The sequence below is a fragment of the Pygoscelis adeliae genome, unplaced genomic scaffold (assembly GCF_000699105.1).
Source record: "Pygoscelis adeliae isolate BGI_AS28 unplaced genomic scaffold, ASM69910v1 Scaffold4, whole genome shotgun sequence".
Taxonomy (NCBI): domain Eukaryota; kingdom Metazoa; phylum Chordata; class Aves; order Sphenisciformes; family Spheniscidae; genus Pygoscelis; species Pygoscelis adeliae.
The window spans coordinates 14,004,878-14,030,827 of record NW_008824986.1 but is presented as its reverse complement, the minus strand read 5'-3'; the positions used below and the strand labels follow the sequence as shown (position 1 = coordinate 14,030,827).

The 25,950-nt window shown below is 37.3% G+C and overlaps 1 protein-coding gene across 1 annotated transcript in view; it reads right to left on the bottom strand.

Annotated features, from left to right (window-relative positions):
• Positions 1 to 25,950, bottom strand: part of PDZD8 (PDZ domain containing 8) — a 74,809-nt gene that overhangs the window by 40,228 nt on the left and 8,631 nt on the right. The window contains exons 2-4 of the mRNA XM_009326038.1: positions 25,360 to 25,945; positions 5,784 to 5,906; positions 63 to 165 (exon numbers count right to left, since the gene is read on the bottom strand). Of these exons, the coding sequence (XP_009324313.1) occupies positions 63 to 165; positions 5,784 to 5,906; positions 25,360 to 25,945 (812 nt within the window). The remainder of the gene's footprint in view (positions 1 to 62; positions 166 to 5,783; positions 5,907 to 25,359; positions 25,946 to 25,950) is intronic.

Genomic DNA, 25,950 nt, shown 5'->3' with positions numbered 1-25,950 from the left:
TTCTAGACAGTGTATTAAGAGCTAGACATACTGCAATATGCAACGGTTATACCCTTTTTTACCGTTTTAATAGAACTTCTTGATTTTTCTTCCCAAACATTACTGCTCAGCTCCATTGTGCAATGAACATTTGTTTCTCTTTCATAGGATCCAAACATAAGTAACCTGAAATAGAAAAGCCTATAGTAAGAATTGTAATACTATTACATATATCCCAGATATCATATTAAACTCACCACTCTTCATTTATACACTCTATTATTGTTATCAATGTGTACACACAGAGAAGTCCACACAGAAAAGATTCCACAGGCACAGCCTTACACCAAAGGAAAGACACTGCCACCCTCTAGTGGTAGAACTCCATAAATATCAGATGTAAGTTAAAATTTTTAGCTAGGGGTTTTTTGATTGGGTTTTGGGGAAGGGGTTTGCTATTGTGTTTCCCTTTTTCTTTTCTTAAATAAAGTGTTCAATCACCAGACTAGTATTTTTCCATAAAAGAATAACTTTTTTGTTTTTTTTAAAAAGCAACAATAGCCACAGGAGTCTTCCATTCTAGTCCTAAACTTCACAATATACTGCAGCTCTTCTACAGCGTTACTGTAGATTAAAGTCACAGTTTACTACTGCTTATGTTTCTATTTCACTAAACTGGGATCCTCTCGTATCAGTAATTTTTTGTAACATTCATAACAAATGAAAGAGTGGTTCTTCATGCATGATACCCTATTCCAGAAGGCTATAAAGCTTCAGGTAGATATCAGTACTATAAAAAAAAAAAAAAAAAAACAGTAACCTTTAGGCTATAGAACAGCAATAAAGTTGTACATAGCTTATCTCACAGTAGCTGGACGCAGATAAATATTTTGGAATAAAAACTGTAAACAAATCTTACTCTTTGGAAAGAGCTATTAGATTTTAATCCCCCCACACACACACACTTTCTATATACATTTGACAAGGACAGTTTCTAAGCTTTCATCCAAAGTATCTTACTTGTGATTGTGATGTGTTACACAAATCTTTAGATGATATAGACAAAAGCTGTCAGAAAAACACATCAATTTTCTCTGTTTATCTTGATATTGTTAAATAATGTTTCTAGGTTAAATATTTATTATCAGAAAGTGCCTAGCCTTCCAGATGTGGAGATATGTAGTAAACATACTTTGAAAATTAAGTAAAGCTATTGAAAGCAACTTTCACCAACAATTAGAATTGGTAAAATTAAGCCAATCCCAAGGGAAAACACCTGTCTGGCTATGACAGCTCTCTAGCTGCATTGCAGCAAGGAGAGGTAGATAAATATTTCTTTTCTATGTGTCTCTATGAAGAATTTGTTTAACTGGTTTTTAGCTGAGTACATGAATGCATGGGGGAGATGATAGGGGAAGATCACATTTGGGTTGGTACCCAGCACACCTGCTTTTTTAAGTGTCAGTTGTTTTTGGTTCACAGTTAGTGGCTATATCCTGTAACCCCATCTTCAGATGGAAAGTTTGCATGCTCTAGTGAAACACTGCAAAGAGCACATGTCAACCTCACTTCCAACTTGCCCTTCAGCACTCATGTGTCTAGACACTATTGATTTGATTACTGTAAGCAGAAATCCAGCCTCAGAACCAACTGATTAGGTACTCTGTCTGGACAAGACTAAGTTTGTTCAAGGTTACTTGAACTGACAAACTCATGCCGCCTTTGGTTATTTTTAAGCCATCCCCAGCAACCCTCTGACTTTTCTGTTCTGCTTTCAGTAGTTGCTTTTTGAGTAACACAGGTTTTCCTCCATGTCTCATTGATATCAGACACTTCATTAAAGCTTTTCCACAGCTGATCATTGGTTGCATACGTTTCATCTTCTGCTCACCTAGACACACTCTCCAGGAATTTTCCAGGGGTACTTATTGGCCCTCTAAAACATCAGCACAGCTGATATATTTAGCTGTCTTGTACTGGTGGCAACTAAGAAGAACAAGGACAGGAGGTAGCTCAAAACAGGAATAAAACATAATTTTGAGCCAGAACTGTAACATAAAAGTCACAAGGAAAACAATGAGCCATAATGAGGTTTCACCTTACATTAGGTTACCAACACCCAACTTGAAGAAACATAATCACAAGACAGCAAAACTACACACTTAAATTTTGAAGAGCTCTTCATGCTGGAGTTTGGAGTTCAATTTCCAATTTCAGAAAGACAAAGGGGAAATTTTAACTGCTACTGCACTAAGGAACTTTTTGTTTGAATAATGCCTCCATTAGCATGCAAACAGAGGTATGTACTCTATAACACAGCTGCAGATAAAGACTGACATTAAGACTGTGCCACAACACACCCAAAACAACTGGACATTAAGGAGATATCTATATCCTACAGATTGAAAGTTTGTAAGTCAGTATGAAAGACATCCTGAATCAAAGTTTATAACCCCAGCTATAAACAATCAATAAAGAAATGTGATTAAATCACCACCTGAGTAATTAAAACACGCATACAGAAAGTGAATTTCTAGTCCTTCCCCAGTTGTAAATTGGATGGTTCCCTGCAGCAAGCAAGCATGAGGTAGAAGACAGTGATTCAACAGAGTAGCTATGGATATGAAAACAGTTGTTTGCAGCTGTCCTGCTTTCCAGTCTGAGAGCTACAAGGACTCCAAGACATGAAGTGTTTGTCCTTTGATAAAGAACAACAGAAGTGCATGGAGGCTGTGGTCATCTCAACTCTTGAGCCAAGCCAAGCCAAGCACTTCAGCAAGTCTTTATAGTCTTCCGGAAAAGAGGATGAATAACAAGGCTATAAAGTTTCCTGCTTTTTGTAGGATGACGCTAAAGCACTGATCTGCAAGTCTAACAAAAATCTGGTATGTGCAGGCAAAGTACACACCAACCTTTAGTAACATGTTACTTATTACCAGGTACATAAAGGCAAGCTGAATTTATTTCCTTTACAATCCTTTCCTTATTTTTTAATTTCAACTGTGGTCTTTCTATTTGCAAGTATTTTAGGAGCTGAAACAAGCAGAATATTTCCCAAACTTTAAGAATGTCAAAAGCAGATTCAATATTCACATACTTAAAGGCGCCGCTGCCGCCTACTGAAGTCCACTTGAAGACAAAATGAAAAGAACCCCTAAAACTCCAAATTTGACAAGTCAGTCTTGGGTACACTGTGTGGTATTTTATAACTATCTTCGGAAAATTTCCTTGTCCACAAAGGTTACCTACTGAAACAAATGCTAATTTAGAAAGCCCACTTGATGGCATAGTTTTGGAATTGTATTCTCACCTAATATAATCAGATTTTATAGGCTTTAAGACTTTCTTCACAGTGTATCTTTTAAAAAGAAAATAATATAGCAAGATTTAACAGCATGTTGCTTTGTTTTTCCCTTTTCCTTAAAAAAATCTAAGGTAATGACAGATAACAGCATTTTTGCAATGACTGAATTCTGTGAGGGCATTGCACTTGTACAAGAAAACTTACATTTTCAACAGGTCAGCCAAAAATTTGCAAAGCATTCCTTATTATTTACACCAAAGTTCCCATCCTTTCATTAATTTAATTTTAAAAATGTGCAAAATTGATTTTTTCAATAGCATGACAGCAAGGAAATTAATAAGGTCAAGCCTGCAATTAGAAAAGAAACAAGTGCAAAAAGTGCAGGTATTTGGTCGTGTGGAGAATATAATGAAATTAAACTAGATATTTATACAAAAAGTTTGCTAAATGTTTTATCACTATAGTTTCACCACTGTATTTCAGACTTAAGCAGGAGAAGTAGTAGAACTCTTGTTACTAGACTAGATGGAGTACATCATCAGCGGTCTACAACGTCAATTCTATAGGGAAGTCATAGAATAGGTACTGTACCGAGAGAGAATATAAAAACCCTCTGGGGCACTGAGCAAAACTGAAAGACACACAGAAATTAAAGTGATCTTTCATTTCTGGAACGAGAATGATTGCCAAGAAAAATTTTCAGGTCCCAATGGCAGACAAGAGTGAAAAAGCTCTGTATTTCAGCAGGCAGTGCAGCACTACAAAAGAACCATTGAGAATGGTCCCAGGCAACCTTCACACCAGCTCACATACAGTGATGATGAAAAAGGGAAATTTTGTCATTGTTACTTTCATAAATATTGCTATTTCTTCTTCTACTACCAAAACCCTCTATGCGTCTTTCAGCTTCTACCTCATCAATATCTTCAGGTGCAAAATAAGCAAGAATATTTACTCACAGGGGGACTCTCTGGACAGCAGTTGTAGTTGTTCAGTTCAAAAAAGGATGGGACACCTGGAAGATCTGAGGAATTACTATGGGACCAAGAGTCAGGCATCTAGATTGAGAGGGGTCTGTTCAAACATCATTTTCAAGTGTGTGTCTAGAAATTCCAAGCAGCATAAACCAGTCGGATTAAGTCAGACCTGAAGCTTAAAAGACCTGACAAGCCAGCAACTGCATCCTCTCCCAGCCATCTGATAAGCATCTGTGACAGCTGAAAATACTGAGAGGTCAGATGATGATGTCAAACTGAGCAATCTGGCTTCTAAAAAGGTAACGGAAAGGAACACATGGAAAGAAACACAAAGCTAGTGGTATGTTGGTGATGTTACACAGTGTTTCAGATCAGGAAAGACAGTATTAAAAAAATTACTTTCTAAACAAGAAAACCCTAACTGCACACAACTTAAAGTAGTTATTTTGGGCCCTCTGTTAATAAAAATGAACACACTACTGAACCGCAATTGGAGACTGCTTATAAAGAGAAATCATGAGTTCCCTTACTCAGTACAGGTAAAGAGGAAATGCTCCTAGCAGCCAAGGAGTGCGCAGAGTCATTTAGCATTCTTGGATCATTCACAGACAGGTAAGCAGCCATTTTATTACAAAAAATAATCACTGCTATGTCCCACACGATCCTTAGAAGCAGAAGAGTATTTTCTGGAAATCCACAGCACTGGTAAACCACATTACTACAGCAAATACAGTTCAAACAGTTGTACAAGGCTACAGAAAAAAGTGCAAAAAGAAGCTCATATGGTAATACAAGCAATGAAAAGAACAGGTTAAGAAAAATAAAAAAATCTTGCTGCAAACCAGAGTTTGCAGTTTCAATCCGGTTCATAAAGACAGAACAGCACATAACTAGATCAAAGTCTGAGCACTACTAGGATAAGATCTAACATAAACCAAGAATTAAGAGGTCTGACTAAAAAAACCTAAACAAACCAAGACTCCACACACCTTTTCTCCAGCTTTAAAGAGAATGATTTTCTCTCCAATGAACAAAGGAAGTAGATTTTATTTCTTTCAATTATTTTGTTCAAGACAAAGACAACAAATAATGCCTTATAAAAGTTATTTGGATTAATCTAAGTAAGACTGAGTGAAACAATTATTTCCCTTTGCTTACAACATAATACAATAGGATAATTACAACATTTATACTGTCCTGGAAAGAGATTCATAGCTTGGTGTGCCAAACAAACAAAAACAAAACCCAAGAGGCACAGATTAGCTTGTAACCAGGCAAAATTCAAATGAAAGGCAAATGCATGCGCCCACACACAACATAAGAGTGCCTCAGAAACTTACTGCAACTTTCATTTGTTCATTTTGACTTTAAAAAAAAAAAAAGTATTTCTTGATTAGAGCTCAATCACCACACCAAAGCAGCTACTTCTTGAATCAGAACAGACCTACAGCTATAATTACTACAAATTTAAGAAACACATGTACTTGCTTAGTCAAGAGTGAGCAAAAGACCACAAAACATACCTTGTACATTCAATTAATGTGACTTTTAGTCGACCTTCTGTCAACAGAAAATCCTGTATACAGAGGTCTCTATCTTCATATTCATCAGGTGGCAATACTTGAAACGGGAAAAATGGCTTGAACCTGAAAAATATAGAAGAGACTTATCTTAATTCAAATCACATAAACAATATCAACATACAGAAATAAAAAAAAGTAACAGGATTACAACAAATCTTTAATACTCCTAAAGAGAAATACTACCATTCCTACATATTCATTGGTCAAAAGGAACAAGTAGAAGCTACTAAAGGTGTTTGAATGCAGAAGACTGGAGAACATATAAACAAAGATTGCTTCACTGGAATAGATTATTTGAGTTATATTTACTAGTGCAGATAATTTTGCGAAAATGGGAAGCTGATGAAACGACAGAATATGTTATGATTACAAACATGATTTTTACAAATGTGATTTAACACAAGTCCTTTTGCAATAAATATCTTACCAGGTCTTTATTTTAAGTTTTAAGTTCATCTGCACAAAACATTACAGCATTGAAAGGTGAAAATATACCATGACCCTAAAGCTTAAGTTTTTATGACACTGCTGTACTTAGAGGACTGGTGCACCCTAATAAACAGTACACTTTAGTTACACAGATTGATACTTCTCTCATTTTGTGAAAAACATTCAGTTGCTCTTTTCAGCCAGTCTTCTTGAATTAAAATAAAGATACATGTATTCTAAACATTTGCCCTTGAGTTTTATTTCCCTCATCACAGCATGCGATTCACAGGAAAAGCAGTTCATGTTCAAGATATTAAGTGTTTTACATACATTATCTCACCACAAAAGTCTATCTCTTTGATTAGAATATGACAAGTTATAAATACTGATTTCATTTTTAAGTCATAGTGCTTCAGTGTCGGACGCAGCCACTATCTGAGGGAAGGAAGGAGGGGGAAAGGCTGCACAGCTGCAGCCCCATCACATGGCAGACACACATATGCAATCCTAACAGCAAGGGCCACAACCCTGCAAATACAAAGATATAATGGAATCTGCACTAGCATTTATATAAAGTATTTGAAAAAGCACTTGCAGGGTATTCCTTCTTTCTGTTTTTATTTACTGCTCCCATTTCCTAGGACTGCCCCATGCCTTGCTTTCCATCCCCTCTCACTGACATGGCCTCCCAGTGATTATTTCTGTTGAGAAGACTTAAAAATAACAGGACAGGAGCACCACTGCCTACAGGATGTATCTGCCATTTCATGAGAAAGAAGTCTTTCATAAGCACTTGTTTGCTCAACCATCGGAGGCATCTGCTTGTCACATTCAGAGATCACAATATGTTCAGGAAACAGTCACATGGATCTGAACTGAAGAGTTTCAGAAATTCAAATAAATAATTAAACGCGCTTTAACCGTCGGCACACTTTTCAGGAGGGACCCCAGCGCTCTGATTCGAGACACTGCGTTTCGAGCAGTGTTCGCCTTTCTCTGCGAGCCTTGAGAAAGACACTTCTTTTGTTCTCCCTGTGAATAAATAGAACTCAACACTCCAGCTATTTTCCTGAAATTCAATTCAACTTCTAACTTTTATTTTGTTCTAAGTTTCTCCCTCATTAACTCCTTCAGGAAGAAAACTGTTTTGAAATCAGACAAGTCAAAATAATCCATTTAAAAAAAAATAAACCGAATAAAGTATTTATGCATGAAAAATATGAAGCAATTAAATCACACTGGCCATGGTTTAGGCTTACAAGTATACCATAAACAACCAACCCAAAATATTCCTTGTGTGTATACCATCTGGTTTGATATTTTACTCATAATCTTCCTTTATAGTTCTGGAAGTATTAAAGGAATAGTAAGAATCACAAGAGCAGGGAAAATACCACCAAGACAACCCCGCTATTTTCACTCTACAAACTCCGAAGACTTACTGCCACTTCAGGGCCTGGCCACCTCCCTGCTCAGACCCACCCTGAGCCATCACAGCACACACCACCCCACACATTTCTCACTTTAAGCACAAGCAAGGGTACCCTGTTCCTTTTAGAAATTATTTTTACCCCTTCAAAATACAGATTTAGCTCAGATTTTGTCAGGCAAAAAAGGAAGAGTTAGGCAACCACACTGGGAAATAATGCCAAGTTTTGAGTGAATAAATACATGTAGGGGTTCTTTTTCCCCAGCACAAATAAACAACTTTTCAATTAGTATCAGCAATTGCCCATATACCTTCTCCCAAAATCTACTAAAAAAATAGTTTTCCATGGGAACCTCAAACGAATGACCACCACCAGGAGCCTCAGTGAGCTACTGAAACAAGATTTCTGGGAGGGAGGAACAGACAAAGAAAGAGGATCCAATAGGTTACCATCACTTCTCTGAATTTCTGCAAATGCCAGGCTTAAAAGTGTTGGTATTTATAAGGTCTTTCCCTTACATATACACACCATAAACCAGCCTGCAGGCTATTTACAAGAACATAAACCTGGACAAAGCTATTTTCAGTACCAAAAATAAGCCAGAACAGAACAAAAGAGCAAAATAACAGACTAAAATATTCCAGTAAGGATGCAGACATATCTACCTACTTACTCAAACCAAAAATGTTACCTCTCAAGTAACTTCAGAACGAAGTGTTAAGTACAGCACACACTGCAATCTTTTGCTGCAGCACGGAATGATGAGATAATCTTCAGAACAAGCCATTTTTTTGATGGATTAAGACATTATGTTTACTGTAATTTTGATTTCTATTTTCAAAATACTTTTAATTAAGACAACAATGAATTAAAAAGGAAAAAATTCTAAAATACCAATGCAGTTATATACAATAATATGCAAAACACTTAACACTGTATGCTGGACTTTGTGCAGCACTAGTTAAGTTTTCTACAAATACGGGATTAAAAAGCAGTCTCAACAACATTTTTAATTTACAACAAGCACTTATGCTCACATTATTACCACTGAAACGATCTGCAAAATCCTTAGCAGAAAGCCCTAACACAGTACCTATTTCCATTGGCATTAGCAACATACAAATAGCTAAATATCCCACATTAAATGCATTTTTAACGTTTAAGTGCTGCTCTGAAGCCTTCCAATTTTATAACATAGCACTTTTCTATTTAAGGTAATTTACTGAGAGTTTGTACATTTCCAAAATTAAACATTGGAAAAAAATTACTATTTCAAGTAGATTTCAGTTATGTATTAGTTAAGTGAACTGTTGACAGACTATTTAAGTAGAAGGTAACCCAAATTTATTTGGAAAGACTTTCCTACTGGGAACTGGTGAATGAATACAGACCCAGACAGCGACAGTCTGTAACACGGCAAGATTCCATTCCCTTGTGTTGTAAAACCATACATGGGCAACCTGCAATCCATGCACGCAACCAAGTCACACATCACAGGTTCTCCCACCTTTTTCAGGGAAAGTCTATGAGCTACCCTACCTTTTAAAAACACAATCGCCAGTAATGAAGGGCACTCTGAGGAGTGCCATCACTGCTGCTTCTCTGTTCGGTCTAGCAAGAGCACAGCAGAACAACAATGGGTGTTCTCCCCTCTGCAGAGAAGCCAGATCCCCACATCTGTAACCATCCTTCTAACTCTCCTACTTGAAAACAGTCACAGCACTACACAAAATGAATTGTAAAGTTTGTTTCATAAAACATTTACAGTAGGGACAACAAAACACACTTAATATGAAAGCAAAGCTGTATTTCATTGTATTAAAGTACCAACAGTAGGCTTTTAGCTAATAGTGCCAATAACACAATTCAGTGAAAAAGACAAGAGATACAAACTCTATTCCAAAGCCCTGCAGACTATGGTACCTTTGGTGATTCAGTATCTTCCTGTCCCAAGCTTTCCTATGTAAAGGAGAGATAAGTTTCCTATCATCCTGGGTTTATCATAATATAGAACTTATTTTATTAAATACATTGTGTAAATAACCTTGCTGTAATTTCTATAATAGCTTTAAGAGTGTATTTTGCTACCCTCAAATATTTAGTCCATCTGTAAAGAGCAGAAGTCCACCAATAAATGCCTTAGAGAAATTCATCACATTGAATAGAGGCTTACTGGTAGGCTACATAATCTTTTTTCTTTTAGTCAAAAAGTCTATAAAGAAACCTGACAGCAAACTAAATGCCACAGTTAGTCTCAGCTGGTCTCTGCCCTCATCACAGCAGCCATCCCAGGATCTGGTCAGTTCTGGTAGGTTGCTCTTGTGAATTCAAGGCTCTCACTCTGCAAACTCTGAACAAGCAAAAAAAGTGGTTGCTATTTGGCTGTCTGCATCTTTAAACACTCATCTAGTATTCTCAGCTCCCTTTCTTAACTTTAACCAGTAGCCAAAAAAGTTAGTTACATATAATTGGTGGACCTCCGTCAGTGGAGAACAAGCCCATAACAAATGGTCTGCAATCGGCCCATTCACAGCTGCAGCCCAAGAAAAAGATTTTAAGCCATGACAATGGTGTGGGGAAATCTAGGAGTTGCTCCTGAAAGTACAACAGTAGAGAAAGTGTTACCAAAAGGTAGTTACAAGAAATATAGTACCTTTGTAAACACTGCTGAGCTGTCACCAGGGTCTCCAAGGCAGATTTTCATTGCATCTATATTAGACTGCTTTCAAGTGGGGTCTAATGCTGCCATCTCCTTATTCAGCAAGGTCAAAAGGCAAAATTCATGCTCATGTCACAAATCCTTGATCTACAACACAGGATTACACCAACGCAATCCATATAGAAAAAAACGCCTTATGCCCCTGCCCCAAAACCCTGCCTGGATATGGGATGCTACTAAAAAAAAAAGTCTTTAAAAGTGCCTTATATTAGATGCTTATAGTGCCTTTTTGGTTTTAAATTATCAGTCTCCCTCCACAAATTTATCATCTTATTTTTCCAGAAGTCTAAAATTCAAATAGCACACTATTAAGAAAGTGTTAGTTAAAAACAAGCATTTTAACTTAATAATATGACTATGAAGAGGAATATCCATCAATCAAACTTCATGTGAAATTTTAGCAAGTGGAAAAAGCTTATAAAACCAATATTTTTAAAAAAGCTGTCGAGTAGCAACAAATAGCACAAGACACAAACAGCAAAAAAAAGTCATTTCGCATGAGGAATTAGGCCAGATGATTATACTGAAAGATAATTAAGATAAAGTTACTCAATTAATATACAGAATTAAGGTTATACTAAAGTAGCACAATACTGAGCTCTTCCACATACAAAGCACAGCAAAAGTGTTTCCAGACACCGCACACAGTCAGTATGTCTCCTACATATGAAAAACTTCTACACTTCATTCATGTCATATTTCACAGAGTCACTTCAGTGCCTCATTTGCTCTCATCTCATCACCACCTCACTCAAAGTCTAGATCAAAATTGCATCTGAAAAAAAAAAAATCAAGTTTGTTCCCCTCGTTGGTGTTTTCAGCCCCTGAATAACACTATTCTTCCTTCCAGTTGTCAGTTCGGGAGTGGGGGGGGAATTCACCTACCTGGAACAAGACTGTAACATTCACCTACCTGGAACAAGACTATAACTCAGTGGTTTACTTTTAGAAATGCCTGACCTATATTTGCATTAATTCGTATTCACTATTCTGTGATGATTGTTTTGTGGTCCTTAAGTCAGCTTTTAACAGAGAAGAGGACAGGAGTCTTTTATACCTTAGTTTAATTAACCTATTACCTAAATTAACTGCTCCCACCAGTACCTACTTAACTACAATAATTTTACTTGCATGAGGAAATCTATTAAGAACTAGGAAAAAAAAATATTAATTTATCTGACCAAAGATAACCAAGCACTTATGTGTTTTGTTCATTGCATTCGTTAAGAATATCCAGAATCACAGTAAAAAAAAATAAGTGTAATTGTTAAGACCTAAACACACAGGAACAAACTTCAGAAGCTCTCAGTACTCCATTTCCTAATTGGAGAAGCAGAAAGACTTACAGCTTCATTTGTAAATGCAGGAGGCAGCTAGGATTTTGTAGAGCTTTAGCTAAGAAATGAGAATACTTTTATAGAATAAATTCTGGGAAAAGTTTTAAATTATTCTGTGGTTTTATAAAGGAAGTTTGATATCTAAAACAGTGGTCTAAAAATTACTGGGTATCTGTTTAAGACCACATTAATCACTTGTATTATACGCATTCCAGCACTACTCTACTGCCATAAAATAAGATTAAACACCATCAGGTTTATGAATTTTTTTTATTGAGTTACATTAACTGAATATTTAAATCTTAATAAACAAGGCAAAAAGAGACCTTAAATCTCAGAAGAGGCCACCAGCTAAAAACGCAAGTATCTTTAGCATAAGGCTACTTTGTATACGTTGCAAGTCTTAGAATTTTGTTTACCTCTCTACATAAAAATTAAATCAAAATCTAAAGTCAAACTGTGTTTAGTAAAGCATCAATTTACTTTTGTAAATGCTACTGAATTTGAAGATTCTAGTATCTAAAATATTTTTGAAACTGCTGAATTTATTTTCAGTTTTGGGAGTACTCAAAAGCTTTGACTAACTACAGAACAGAACTCAATCATTTTTAGATTGCCTTTTTTATCTGATCCACAGAAATATAAGTCATGCGCTTGTGAAGTGTATAAATTTCAAAAAATGATTGACACCAGGTATTTTAAGTCATTAAAAAATCCTGTATTCTTACACTGTGTGTAATTTAAGATGTTTACTTCTACAAAAATCCCAAAATATTACAACCCACTCCTAGAAAGGCATGATCACATTAATAAGATCTTAAAAGTACTTATCAGCTTACATTTAAGCTTGTTAGGGTTAGGTATTATAAGCAAACAGCTTATACCATTCTTCACATTGAAGATATAAAAATGGAATTCATCCTTATTTTGAAAAAAATTAATAGTACTTCAAAAAAAAAAAAGTACTTCAAAAAGAAAAGTACCACCACTGCAGATTTTGCAAAAGTAATTCTCCAGCTTCCACTGATTTCACAAGGAACAAAGCTGCAGAAGTGTGTCAATATTCATATTCAGGGGACTTTAGTAATTCAAACTATGCTCTTATTCAGTATAGAAATCTATAGAAAAAACCCACACCCATGAAAATCTGGCTTACAAACAACCTGAAAAACATTGCAATAAGAGAGTAGGTTTATTTTCTAGGAAATTTTATGGAAAACTGCAAATCAGTTCTAGCACTCCACCCACTGTGTTACAGGATATTCTGAAACAGCCATGTGGGAAGCTCATACACAAATTCTCAATATATGAACAGTCACTTTTTAGATCAAAACCTCAAAAAAAAAGGCAAGGATTTTATTAATTGGTTTTTTTCTTCAAAGATGTTTCATACATTTCCAGATTCTTAAACTACAGTCGTCTTTCTTCCAGTGATATCAGTACCTCTGAGGTATAATCTCAAATCAGACACTCAAGACAAACACTTTTAAAATTTTAAGACCCATTCTACAAGAACAAATAAAAGAACAAGTGTAAATAGTCAAGTAGCTCCTTCCAAAAAGACAGCAGGTTTTTTTTTCCCTGCTTATATGACAGAAGCCATTGTAAATAAGGCAAAGAGTCTTAAAGATTTGCCATTGCTGTCTGCATTGAAATAGCCATGGGTAAAAAAGAAATCTTGAATCAGGCTTATCAAAACTACTTTCTTATCAGCACAAACAAGATCAATTTGACCATGCTCGGACTTTTTTTGCATTTCAAGAATACTAGTTTTCCAAATTCTAAATTCCATAAATACTGAAATAGCTTAGTTAACTCAATGCAGTCAATGCCTGTTTGATCTCCGAGTTTTCATGTGGTTGGGGTTTTTTTTTAAATTATATGTGACCTAGCTGAAGCCAACTGTTGGTTCAAATTAAGAGAAAGAGATCAAAATCCTGCTATATTTCAGTCTCAGACAGGACTAAGACAAAATTTCCCTGTCTAACCAGAAAGCCCGAATCATTGTGGCTCTGCTCCAAATGGGACAGAAGATGCAGAATATGCTCTTGTTTACATAGAGCTGGAAGAGAGGCAGGTGTGGTTCAGCAACCAGCTTTTAGGTATCCGAGTAGAACAGCAGCAGGAAAAAAAACAAACCACCAAGAAACCAAACAAATAAACCCAAGCCACCCCAAAACTCTACCTTTAGCCAGCTGGATTAGAGATTGGTTCCAGTAACCGAAGCTACCAAAATGCTAGCTTTTTCTAACTTCAGCAATATATTCTCCCAAACTTAGGTCTCAAGTCTCTCTAGAAACATCATCTCTCTGCAATCCTGGTCAAAAGAAAACAATGTTGATGTTCTAATAGAAGTCTAAGCTCTGTACATGACTCATTGAGCTCAAGAGTTTTAATCCTCTGCTCTTAACGCTAGCCTATGTCCATATGAAAACTAATGACATCCTCGTAGACCGCTTAGACAGAAAATGACTGTCTCACTGCTGAAAACAGTCTGACAGCTGTAAACCAAAAGTGAAAAAAATATTTGATCTGTTCTGAACTCTAGACATGATAGCTTTCCAAGGTTTATCCTCACTCCTCCAGTTAGGTTTAAAAATTCTTGAACTACAGAAGCTTCTCCTCAATCTACGTTTATCTAGTCACTTCTGACAAGACAGAAGATGGTCCAATTCACACCCTTAAAGTCTTCCAAAGTGGTGGAGATAGTCTAGCTCAGGATTAGCAATACCATTTTCAAAGCTGAGATGACTGACAGTTCACCTTAAAATTGTAAACAGCAGTAATTAAGGATCTGTTTTACAGACAGCTCAGCTATTCAGACTGCAATGGTGGGGAGGGCCCTGATGGGGACCAGGGGACACACCATGGCACATACTTGCCAACTGTCCCCCAAGCAAAGGTGTCACCATTTGTGAGTCACAGCATTTTATTAATGGGCCCGTACTGTAAACAAACAGGATCAAATCACGCAGAAGCTCAGTCTGGACATGACCTATGGCACCACTGCTGACAATCAAATACAGGAGGGGCTTGCAAGATTAATTAACAGGAAGGATTCCTGCACTTTGCAAATCCTGCATCACTGATGGCAAGTTACAGTTGGGACTTGTGATTACATTTGAGAGAAGCAGCTGCTCAAATTACTATAATCTTCTCCCACCATCCCCATAATGAATTTGGATATTTTCTCTAATTTGCCCTTCTTTCAGAGGAACAAGAAAAAAAAGAAAAAATCTGAGTTTTTATAGTATTGTTTTAAAACAATACCACTGACTAACATTGCTGTTCCCACCCCACCTCCCCTTGTAATCCACTGGGGTCTTTGCTTGGCAACATTAGAATTTGTTTTGTTCATTCTACCATATTGCATTAAATTTTGTTAGCAAGTATGCAGTATGCAGAGTTAATCTTAAAAAAAAATACAAACTGTTGAAGTTTTCAGAATTACATTGCATCATTTCCACTGTTTAATTACTTAGGAATTATTCACCAAGCTAGATCATTCACAGCAGTGATTCAAACACCACCATGAAGCCTTCTGCCATGTCACTGCAAGACTATGATCTTCAATTTCTACTCTTCCTATTTTAGCTCAGGCAAACAGGAATAATGGTTTAAGTCATTTACTACACAACTGACATTCACGTGAAGTCCATTTTAGTTCTTACTACACAATGGCTTACATTTAAAATACTATATAAAAAGTATATTTGACAGGATATTTTTCAAAGGTTTTAGCATCATTTAAAGCATTTTACATATGGGGTATCAGTTATTGTAATTATTATCATCTTCATCTCAGTGACACTGGCAAACAACACAATCTTGTACGTAATGCCATTACAAAAGCAGATTGTAATATTTGTACACATTTCCTTCTGAATGGGCATTTTTCAGAACTATGTTGCCATTAAAACGGATACAAGAAAATATACTGAAGCTGAGCGTTAAGACTAAGTTAAGAAAGTCAGGAACAAAGTATAAGTGTTATGATTTCTATTAAACATCCACACATAATTTTGAAATATTGGACAGAAATTAAGAAATAATTTTGTAAATTTACATCTTGAATTGTCCCTGTAAGTTTTACAGTTAAAGCAACACAAAGTTGCTAAAAAAAGTATTCCCAAATGATTATCCTGATTTAATTTTATGCTAGTCATATCTGGCAATTAATTACTGTCTTTGAGTATGTGTAACAGTCTGATTAACTCTATCATCAGGTGATCTCTGTAATACACTCTGTATTGCAGACAGATTTTTATGACATCTACCAAGTATTCAAAAATGTGAAAACTGTATTGCTGTAGTAAATCCCTGTATTTTCCATTGCACCAAACAGCTTTAATGGAGGGGGCTGGGTGCACTGCTCCTCACAGACTGTTCTGCAGAACTATAGCGTAGCTGCAAGCTGAACAGGGGAATGAACAAGTTATAAAGGTATGTTGTTCCCATGTAGTTTTAAGGCTAAAAGGAATTACAACAGCTAGTGAGAAAAAAATAACAAAGCAGCTCTCCAGAGCCCAACCCAGAGTTGAAAACAATTTCTGCCCTTCTCTCATCTCACAAAAAACAAGGTTTTTCCTCTCTTTCTTCTCTGCTACACCTAGCCTCTCGTTGGCAGTTTTCATAGCTATATACGGTCACAGACAGTTCTAAAATGCTGCCAGGCTCCAGCTGGGTCCTGCAGTAAACAGAGATGCACTCTCAAATCCTGAGAGGGCTTATTAACCCCGGCAGGGCTCTGCAAGAGTAAGAGTCCTTCCAGAAGGAAGAGTGCTTAGGGAAGCAGATGCACCCAAAGGGCTTTGCACAGATGTGATGCAGAAGTCTGGGTTTAGCAGCTTAACACAGCATATACCCAACTTGCAGCGTAGAGCAATTTAGGAGCACCACATCCACAACACTGCATACACAACCATTTCACTGTTGGTTGGGCACTTTTAACTGTATTGTAGAAACGTTCTTCGCAACACAAATCTATCTGTCAACTGAAGTCTTCATTGCAGATTTTTTTCACTACTTTACTAGATATGCTGGCTGGGATCACTGAACATCTTGAAGGTCTGAATTCTAGCCTAGATTCGATTGGCTTGTGAAACAACTTCAATTTGTTAAACAGTGAAGGGAAATAACAATAGGAAAAGCTTCCAAAACTTGTGTGGATCTTACTCGTGTCTCTCAACTGAGATGAACACCATTCCAGCAGTAAATTCTTTAGTTTAACCAGAAAAATCAGTGACTGCAGCAGAAACTCAAAGAAATTATTCATAAGTTGTGTTCAGCTTAGTATGTCACTATTAACCTGACAAACGTTTATAAAATGACTCCCAAATCCCCTTCACACAAACTGGCATCCACACTCATTTCCAAAATGAGAATTTATCCACTGTTATGAACAAGCCCTGTTCAACCCTCGAACATCAAAACACTTTCACTAGAGCATTTTTTCTTAATTATATAAAATATTGATATTCATGTATCACACAGAATGGAACCTGCTTGAAAAGCTAATTGTTCCCAGCTAACATTTATAATATTGGATCATTGCTTTCTTCTGGACAAAAGCACAGTTTGAGATCATCAGGCAAAGGTTTTTGTAGTTCCGCAATTAATGGATTTTAGCAGACTGGGGTGGCACAAATTATCTATTAAATTAACAAACCACATAGGTATGTAACATTCTCTCTGTACTCATTTTAGACAATAAAGCTTATTAATCCTAGAAGTTTTAAATTTAAAAGTCCTTTAGTATTCTCTGAAGAACAACAATAACAAGAATAACCAAATGTTGAAATAGTTTTAAATCAAACAAGTGTGAACATGAACTGTAAACAGGAGCATATCTAGGAATGCAGAATATGCAGTTTCCCATGGAAACCCAGTAACATGAAAGGACTAGCTCCAATAGTGAGATTGGCAGCCTGAGACTAAGCTTCACCGTCACTGGAGCACCACACTGTTCCACCACACTGATTACTAAAACCTACTGTCCTTACCCAGGCTGCTTATTTAAGAGCCTTCTGTTCAAGTATCATTTGCTAATAAAAAGATTAACTATTTCATATGCTTAATATATATAAAATAGGTTCTACAAGAGACTCTCACATTTTGACATCAAATGAGCTGTATTAGCTACCCATTTTTGGAGGTATAAATTCTGTGCCTCTGTTCCTTGAAGTAATCTCCTTTAAGGAAAATCCAGTGTTCTGTTTTGTGTGACAGGTAGGGAACATTCATCACACTATCTATCCACAGAAACTAAAAATCATAATACAGCCTGTAGAAGGTGATTCAGAATAGCCCAACTCTAGTGCTTGAACACACCTACCTGCTCCAACAGACGGGCTCAGAGCGAAGCTCAGACATTTGTTAGATGCCTATGGTTCGGTAATGTGATTAACTCCTATATGCCCTATACTTTGAAATAAGTTACCTTTCAAAAAATAAAAATTACTACTGCTTATTTCATATTTTATTTAGAAGAATTGAAAGCTATACAAATCATAACAACTGAATAATAAGAAAAGTATTTGTTCTCACTGAGCAGCAAGATCAGCTTAAATGTTCAAGATCAGAGTTCAGATGAACAGAAATGCAAAGTCTCAATGCTGGTGCATGCAAAATGCCATGAAGTACCAAATAAATCTTACCAGATTTTTCAGAGCCTTCATTCACTATCCACATGAAAAGTTCACTGCAGGACTAAGATCAAGTAATTTTTAAACACAAAACAGCAAAGGTGTTAAATGAGGTAATGTTCTTGTCATTATTATTGCACAAAGAACCTTTTATATGCTGTTTCAAGTAAGAGAAGTTGAAGGAGGTTTTATTTGCCTGTCAGACCAATTAACCTCAATGCTATCTGCAGCAAATGCAAACAGTAATCACCAAAACTTGTTCTTTTATGTCTTCATGCATCTCTCCCTCAACTGAGAATTTTTTTTTTTGTCCCCTACTATACCTCTGGTCTCCCAGTTTCTTCACTAATCCTTCTCAAGTCAGTGCTGTATTAGTTCCTCACCCTTGCAGGTAAGAAACGAAAATGCAACATTTGTTGAGTAGTCAGAGGAACAGGCTCACTCTTAACCTGAAAAGAATGCCACCTGTATACTGGGAAGTGTCCAATGTGTGGCTGGTCATTCATTAAATCTGACTTTATAATGAACAAGTTTCAAACTGGCATTCTTTCAGAATTAGATCTTTCCAGTGTGAAAGCCTGTGAAGTGCTCGAGCTGGGGAAGAAGACTAAAAGGTTTCAAAACCCCTAGAACCAATAGATTTTGAACTTGGTATCTACATAAGGAGATTTACATACACACTTTGTACCGCACACTTTCATTTAATCTGAAGAAACATATACTTTGTGACCCTCCAGAAACAATGTATGTCTGAGATAGACCACTCCCAAAATAAAGACGGTAAAAAGCTCTGCACTACAAAAAGCTTCCTTCTACACATGTAGCACCCTCAAAGAAATTAAAATATTTCAAGTTCCAGGTTTTGGTTTTGTTTGCTGTGTGTCAGGTTGCCTACAGATCTATTTATCTAACTCCTATATGAATAAGAAAAACTACTTGTCCATGCACTGCAAAAATAATCTTCCAAGCATGGAACTACTGTCTACAGACAGATCTACTGATTCCAATTATCACCGCTTTGCCATTAGCAGAACAGGTCTTTGTGCCGGCATCATTCAGAGCATTACCTCTCTGGAACAGTCTGAAAGCCCGTAAGTATCACAGTGCTGCTTTAACATCAATTTTTGCAGAGCAGAAAAGGACTCAAATCCTGTATACAAGAAGATTTTTGCACCTAGAATAGGCATGGCATTAAAAAAAGAAAAAAAGCCTCCTCTTTTCCTTTCAACAGCAACAGGAATGAGAACTTGCAACAGGAGTGCCTTACAGATTTAACTAGTAAGAGAGGTGCATATCACAACTACAGTAGAAATCCGCTCAGGAAAAGAATCTCCATTTCCAGAAGCTGTAGAGAAAATAGGTATCACTACTAGCTGCTGATTTCTGAAGTTAGACATGCTCACAATCCCAATTGCTACGATTATTTCTGGCATTTCTGAGTATAACCTCATCATATGAATAATATATACTTTTAAAATTCTATACTTTTTCCAATACCTCTATTACCATATTATGAAGTCATATCTATTATAGGACACACTTCAAATCAATAGCTACTTACATTAAATCTCAGCTTAAGTTTTGCCAAAAATAAACTGCTGTGTAACTCTTAATTTACCATTATAGAATGCAATTTGAAATAGGTTTGTCTAATGGTTCTTCCCAGTGAAATTCAATACAGCCCCAGCTTCCAGCTGGGGCTATAAAAATAAAACTATTTAACCTAACTAACTATAATGCAAATTATTAGTTCCAAGGATAATTCATGTTGGAAGGGACCTCAGGAGATCATCTAAATACCTGATACAGCAGTGTTAGAAGTAATCCTTTGCAAGATTACTTCTAATGAAAAGAAAGTTATTCCACTCTGTGGTAGCATGCATTAAAATAAAGCAAAGTACAGTTTCTCAAACAGGCTAGTATCAATACAAAACACTAACTTTTTTTTAATGTAACAAACTGAGAAACCAAGTGTTCTTAAAACACACAGAACTCCCTCACTGATTAGGCAATACCTAATCTGCTTTGAATCTAAATGGATGAACTTGCAAGACCTTAAATTTAGAAAAAAAAAAAAACCAGCAGCTGTCAGATTTTTTTTTGCATCATTGATTAAGAAATACCAGGAAATTAAATTCTGGTGGGAGACTAGACTGCAAGTACTTCCTTCTCATCCTTTACATACACACAAAGGGCTTTGTATCTTCATTACGGCAAAGTGTATTTTTGTTGTCTAGAAAGAGCCCAAAAACCAAAGCTCTCTAAAACATACGCAAAGCAAGATCAGAACCTGTTCAAAACAACAATAGTACAGCTGATTGTTAAGAATAGGCTAGAAAATACAGCATAATTAGTGTACCTATATACGTGACGTGATGGGGGGAGAATATCAAGGTTGCCACCAATAAGCAGCTTAATAATAGGTTAATGAGCAAGGTACAGCTCATTAGAGAACTAACAGAGGTGGACCTGTGATACCTGTAACAAGTAAGCTAGGAGACAGACACCTGAAATAGTCCTTACTACGTATCTCTAAATACTAAACACGCTATAGCAATGCTAGCAATGCCACAGCAATGCTACGGCAGCTTAGTGTTAACCGCTTTATTCTACTATTAAAAGGACACAATACAGAAAGTTAAAACCAACATGAACAATGTCTATGGTACTACTTTTAAAAAACTGTTTTAGTGTATACAATGAAAAACCAAAGGTTGGATTCAGGCTGCTAGATGAATTCCACTTTGTGCTGCTAATTGGAATCTACCATCCTGCTCTAGTAAAAGAAACCTACATGAAAAATCCAGCACCAAGTCAAGCTATGCTGATGGGCAAGACCAACTAAATATGGTTCCTGAGAGTGCCAGCATCAGAGATTTCAGGACAGTGAGACACAGCTGGTGGGTCAGTGGCCACCCTGCAGGACACCAATAGTTGTCATCACAAACCACCAACAGGGAAGTCAAGGCTTTCCACGCTCATTCTCAAGCTCCACCCACTGGTCAGCTTGTCTTAGAACTAAAAAAAAGTATAATTTAAACAGTTAATTCAAGTCAAAACAGAGTTATGGATTATGTAGAGCCAAATAAATGATACCTACAACTTGTCATTACCTTACTGATGTTAGGGCTAGTTATAAAAAAAAGATCTTGACTCACAGTTATCTAGTTTCTCAAGAGTGCACCAGAACTCATGTATATTGGAGAAGACAAAAAAAACCCTGTCATTTTACATCTTCCCCACATCTGAACAAGAAACTTCTGACAGACCACAATGCTTTCAGAAAACCTGTTTGCATTTCTATTACAAAGCAGCAACAAAAACATTAAGATTAAAGTTAGCTATAAAACAGTAGCAACTCTCGCTACTACCAATTGAATTGCACAAATCCTTTATCAATGATGACTAAAAAAAGAAAAGAAAAAAGAAAAGCCTACCACTGAATTTTACCAGCAGCCTTGCTTCCAGAGATTTAACCAAATTCTACATGAGATAGCAATTGCCATTCAATCGCAGAGCAGCTTCAAAATAGGGTGTTTTGCCAGACACAAACACATTTCCTAAAGCACCAAAGAAAAGTGATTACACACTATCAGAATAAAAACACAAATTACTACTTATTTGTTTAGACAAAGTGCATCCCTCCTTTTACAATTAGTAGACAATTGCTTTTATGGAGAAAATTGTACATAAAGCGCTAGGCAAACTTTAAAATGCACTTACTAGACTATGTTGCCTCCCCTCATAGACACTTAAGAGTGCATCAGGAATGCAAGATGCTGCCTTCTACTTCCAAGCTACAGTTATGCACATGGCACAAAGTCACTCCTAGCAATGGATGATACAAAAGAAGATGATCTTACTAATCACTGCTTTGCTGCATGAAATTTTGTACCTAACTGGAAAGGATACAAAAGTATGTGTGTAATAATTTGGCTGCAGCAACAGACAATACACACGTGAAGACACAACACTTATTTTAATACAGTATTTTACAATTAGATAACGGGGCGGGGGGGTGCGCTTTACACAAACTTAGTTATAGGACGTTCAAAATCAACTACTGGCAGAAGTTCTCTTCTTAGGCCATTCACTACCAAGTAAGAACCTCTAGAAGTCACCCAATACAAAAGGCAAAGAAAATGGCATATTTTAATTTTTAATGCTACTTAGCATCTTGAAAGAAGATAAAACTCCTTTGTGGACTTCAATCTGGAAGCTAGCAGGGTAACAAAGCACCCCTTTAACCAGCTGAAGAGAGAAATTCCCACACTCCAAGTGCTTTTGTTTACAAGGTTGTAATTACTGCTATTCAAAGATTTATTTATAAAGTTACTTGAGCAAGAGTAGGGAGACATCAAAAAGGTTTTGAACTACATATGGAAGCAAACATTGACTATGTACTTAAACAAAAGGCACATAGGCCATAGGAAAAAAAATGGGGAGAGGATAAGCACATTCCCTGTAGATGATAAATTGTTCAGCTTTAAGTAAGGTAACAGGTTATTAAAGAGAGTTGTGAAACTCTCCTGACTTCTTCCTATACATTCTTTGCTAAGGAATATATTAACATACCATAATCCCAAGCCAACGTACTCTTACAATTTTTATTAAAATTACCAAATCTCGTATCTTATCAGCAGGGGGCCTGATTTTCCAAATCAGTTCTCCATACCACTTAAACCAAAATGCCTCAATTCTCAACTATACCACCACATAAGAGTGTATCGCTGCTACTTGGCTGTTACCAAGTTTTGCTGTCTAGGGATCTACCTTCATAAACTCATCTGAGATGTGCTGGTGGAGAATACGTGTTTGCAGCCTGTGTGCCACAAAACCTTGGGCAACTGTGGACAGCTAAAGGTTCACCGACAGCTAAAGGTTCCCATGCAGGGGTCCGTGTTCCCACTTGAAGCTTTAAAGGCAAAGTTCTAGGCAGTTAGGACACCAACAACCCAATCTTCCTTCCTTAAGATAATTTCATTAATTCACATTAAGCTTAGTGTCCTCCCTTCACAACACAGTGGGTCAGAATGACATGTTCAGAACATGGCATAAAATTTAAAGGTAAAAAGCACCATACACAGGGTTGGACACTGTTTCACTGAACATTTGCCACCCTGTGTTACCAACCTAGTATCGAGTGTGAAAAACAGCTAAGATACTGTATTTCCCTCTCGAGCACTCATAAATTCCTAATTCCTTGTAACTTAAAGAGAGCATTTTAAAAATAACAGTTCATTCTTCTTAGTTCTATAATAATTTATGCTTCCTGTACTATTCTCAGTGTCAGTTCCTCACACTTCTACTCATTTCTGTCTGTGCTCTGCTTCTTTCCTTATTTTCCCCGCCAGTCCCTTCAACTTGTCAGTGGCTCACACGTGCCTCATCCATTCTTTCTGGTGCATAAAGTGTGAGAAATATCTGGAAAATTCATTACCTCTAACTAAATGATAAGAGCGCCCTACTGCCCAGGTGCATCTCCCAGGGGAAAAAATGAAGATGTCTGTCTTTCTCTGCTGAAGGGGAGGAGCACATCATCACTGGTTCCACAGGCACCCTAAAAACTTGTCTAGAGAGCGTAAAGATCATTTGCTCTACTTGCTCTTTTTAGCTATGCCAAGAGCACTCACTCTGCACGACTGTGCTATCCCAGCCTCTCCTTCGGGCTCTTCTCCACAGTTAACGGGCTGCAGTCTCCTTCCAACACAGTAAAAGAATGGAAGCAAACTTGCCCTTAACAGCTTCACTGCTGCCCAGGGCCTTCTGGAGAGCAATTTAGTACCTCAAAATTTGAAAGGGCCACCACATTACTTGAATAAACTACTTACTGCCCTTTTAGGACTTTCTAAATCTTGGATATTTTACACATCCATTTTCATGAGAACTCTTATAAATTCAATTGCAGAAGAACCAGCTGAAAAGGCTTTAAAAATTACATCACTGCAAAGCTAATTACACTTCAAAATTCAAATAGGCATTTTCAGTTACTCATCTCCAAGGAATTTCAGAGAAAAGGCTTATTGCAGAAGAATGTGGTAAACAAAACAAAAATCCTTACTTAACACATAATTTAACTACAAAGAATAAACAAAAGAGAAATGAAACATGGTATCCCAAGAATGGTAAGACACATGGCAGAAAGGGAACATGGTACCTGAACAGTGGTAAGATATTCACTATCTTTTAATCAGAAATGAGGGTGGAATCAAAGTAAAGATGCCACTTGCCACTTCCGCTACAGAAATATCACTGAACATTTCATTATATTCAATATATAGCGCAATCTGTGCTGCAGTGTGTGCATTTATAAAAGAAAACATACTATCTTACAATAAGAGACAAAAAAAACCCCAAGAGTTCCCCCAAAGTTTTACTTACCACAATAGTGGCAATACTTCTCTTAACTTCTAGACTTCCCCAAAGTTATTGAAGAAATTCAGCAAATTGAAAAGGAAGAGGACACCAACTATCATGGGATCTCAAAAATATTCCCTAGAGTGAACTTTATCCTTTCTCACATTAAGTAACAACCACCTTGCCTCTATAGGTAAGCATAAGCCACAAGTCTTGCCCAGGTGGCTCACCAGTGGCAGAGGCTTGGGAGAAGGACACCCCAAACCCACACATTGTTCCACAGAGCCATCCTTCTACCTTCTCCAAAGAGGAATATCACAGTCTTGTTGTTGGACACCTGACAGGATCCCAAAATTTTTGACACCTACTAATTCTGCCATTTAGTTACATATAGTTCAGGGCATGTCACAATCTCACTGTGCGATAGCTTCTTCACCTATTATAAATGGAAAACCATGCTTACCTTCATGGAAAGCTTTTGATATGAGACAAGCAATGTACAAGTACCCCTACTGTAGAAGTGCCAACAGAAATCTCATTTTAATCTACTAAGTTAACACATGCCACCCAAAGTAACATCAAGGACGCAGGACTTCGTACCTGATTTTATAATTGGGTAAGGTGTGCTTGCGCTTAATAACTTTCTTGAACTGGTTCACAATGATGGAAGTGAGCTGAGGCATGGGCCTCCCTTCAAACTGAGACTTCACTTCAAACAGTATCACAGGGTCATCCATAAAAGAGAAGGACCAGTGCGTGAAGGGCAGGCGCGTGAAGACCAGCTTCAGGTTCCCCATCACCCGCGAGATCTTGACAAAGAGGTAGGCCGACTTTCCAAAGACCAGGTCGGCATCGATGGCCAAGTGGAAGCCACCGTTGTACTCCAGGTCTACCTCAAAGCCCAGCTCCTCGGGGCAGCCCTCTTCATTGCAGACCACCGGCCGAATGAGCTTGACAGCTTTGAAGACGGGCAGGACGTTGCCGAGAGAGACGTCCCTGAGGCTGAGCCCCTCCAGCACCTTCCCCGTCATCTTGGCCTGGAGCAGCTCCTCGAACTCCACCTTGATCTTCTTGGTGACCCAGTTCCTGACCAGGGCCGTGTCCCTGAGCTCCCTGAAGAGGAAGAGGAAGATAGCATTGAGGAAGTGGCACGTCTCCTCGCGGGAGGAGGGGGCCGGAGGGGGCTCTGGC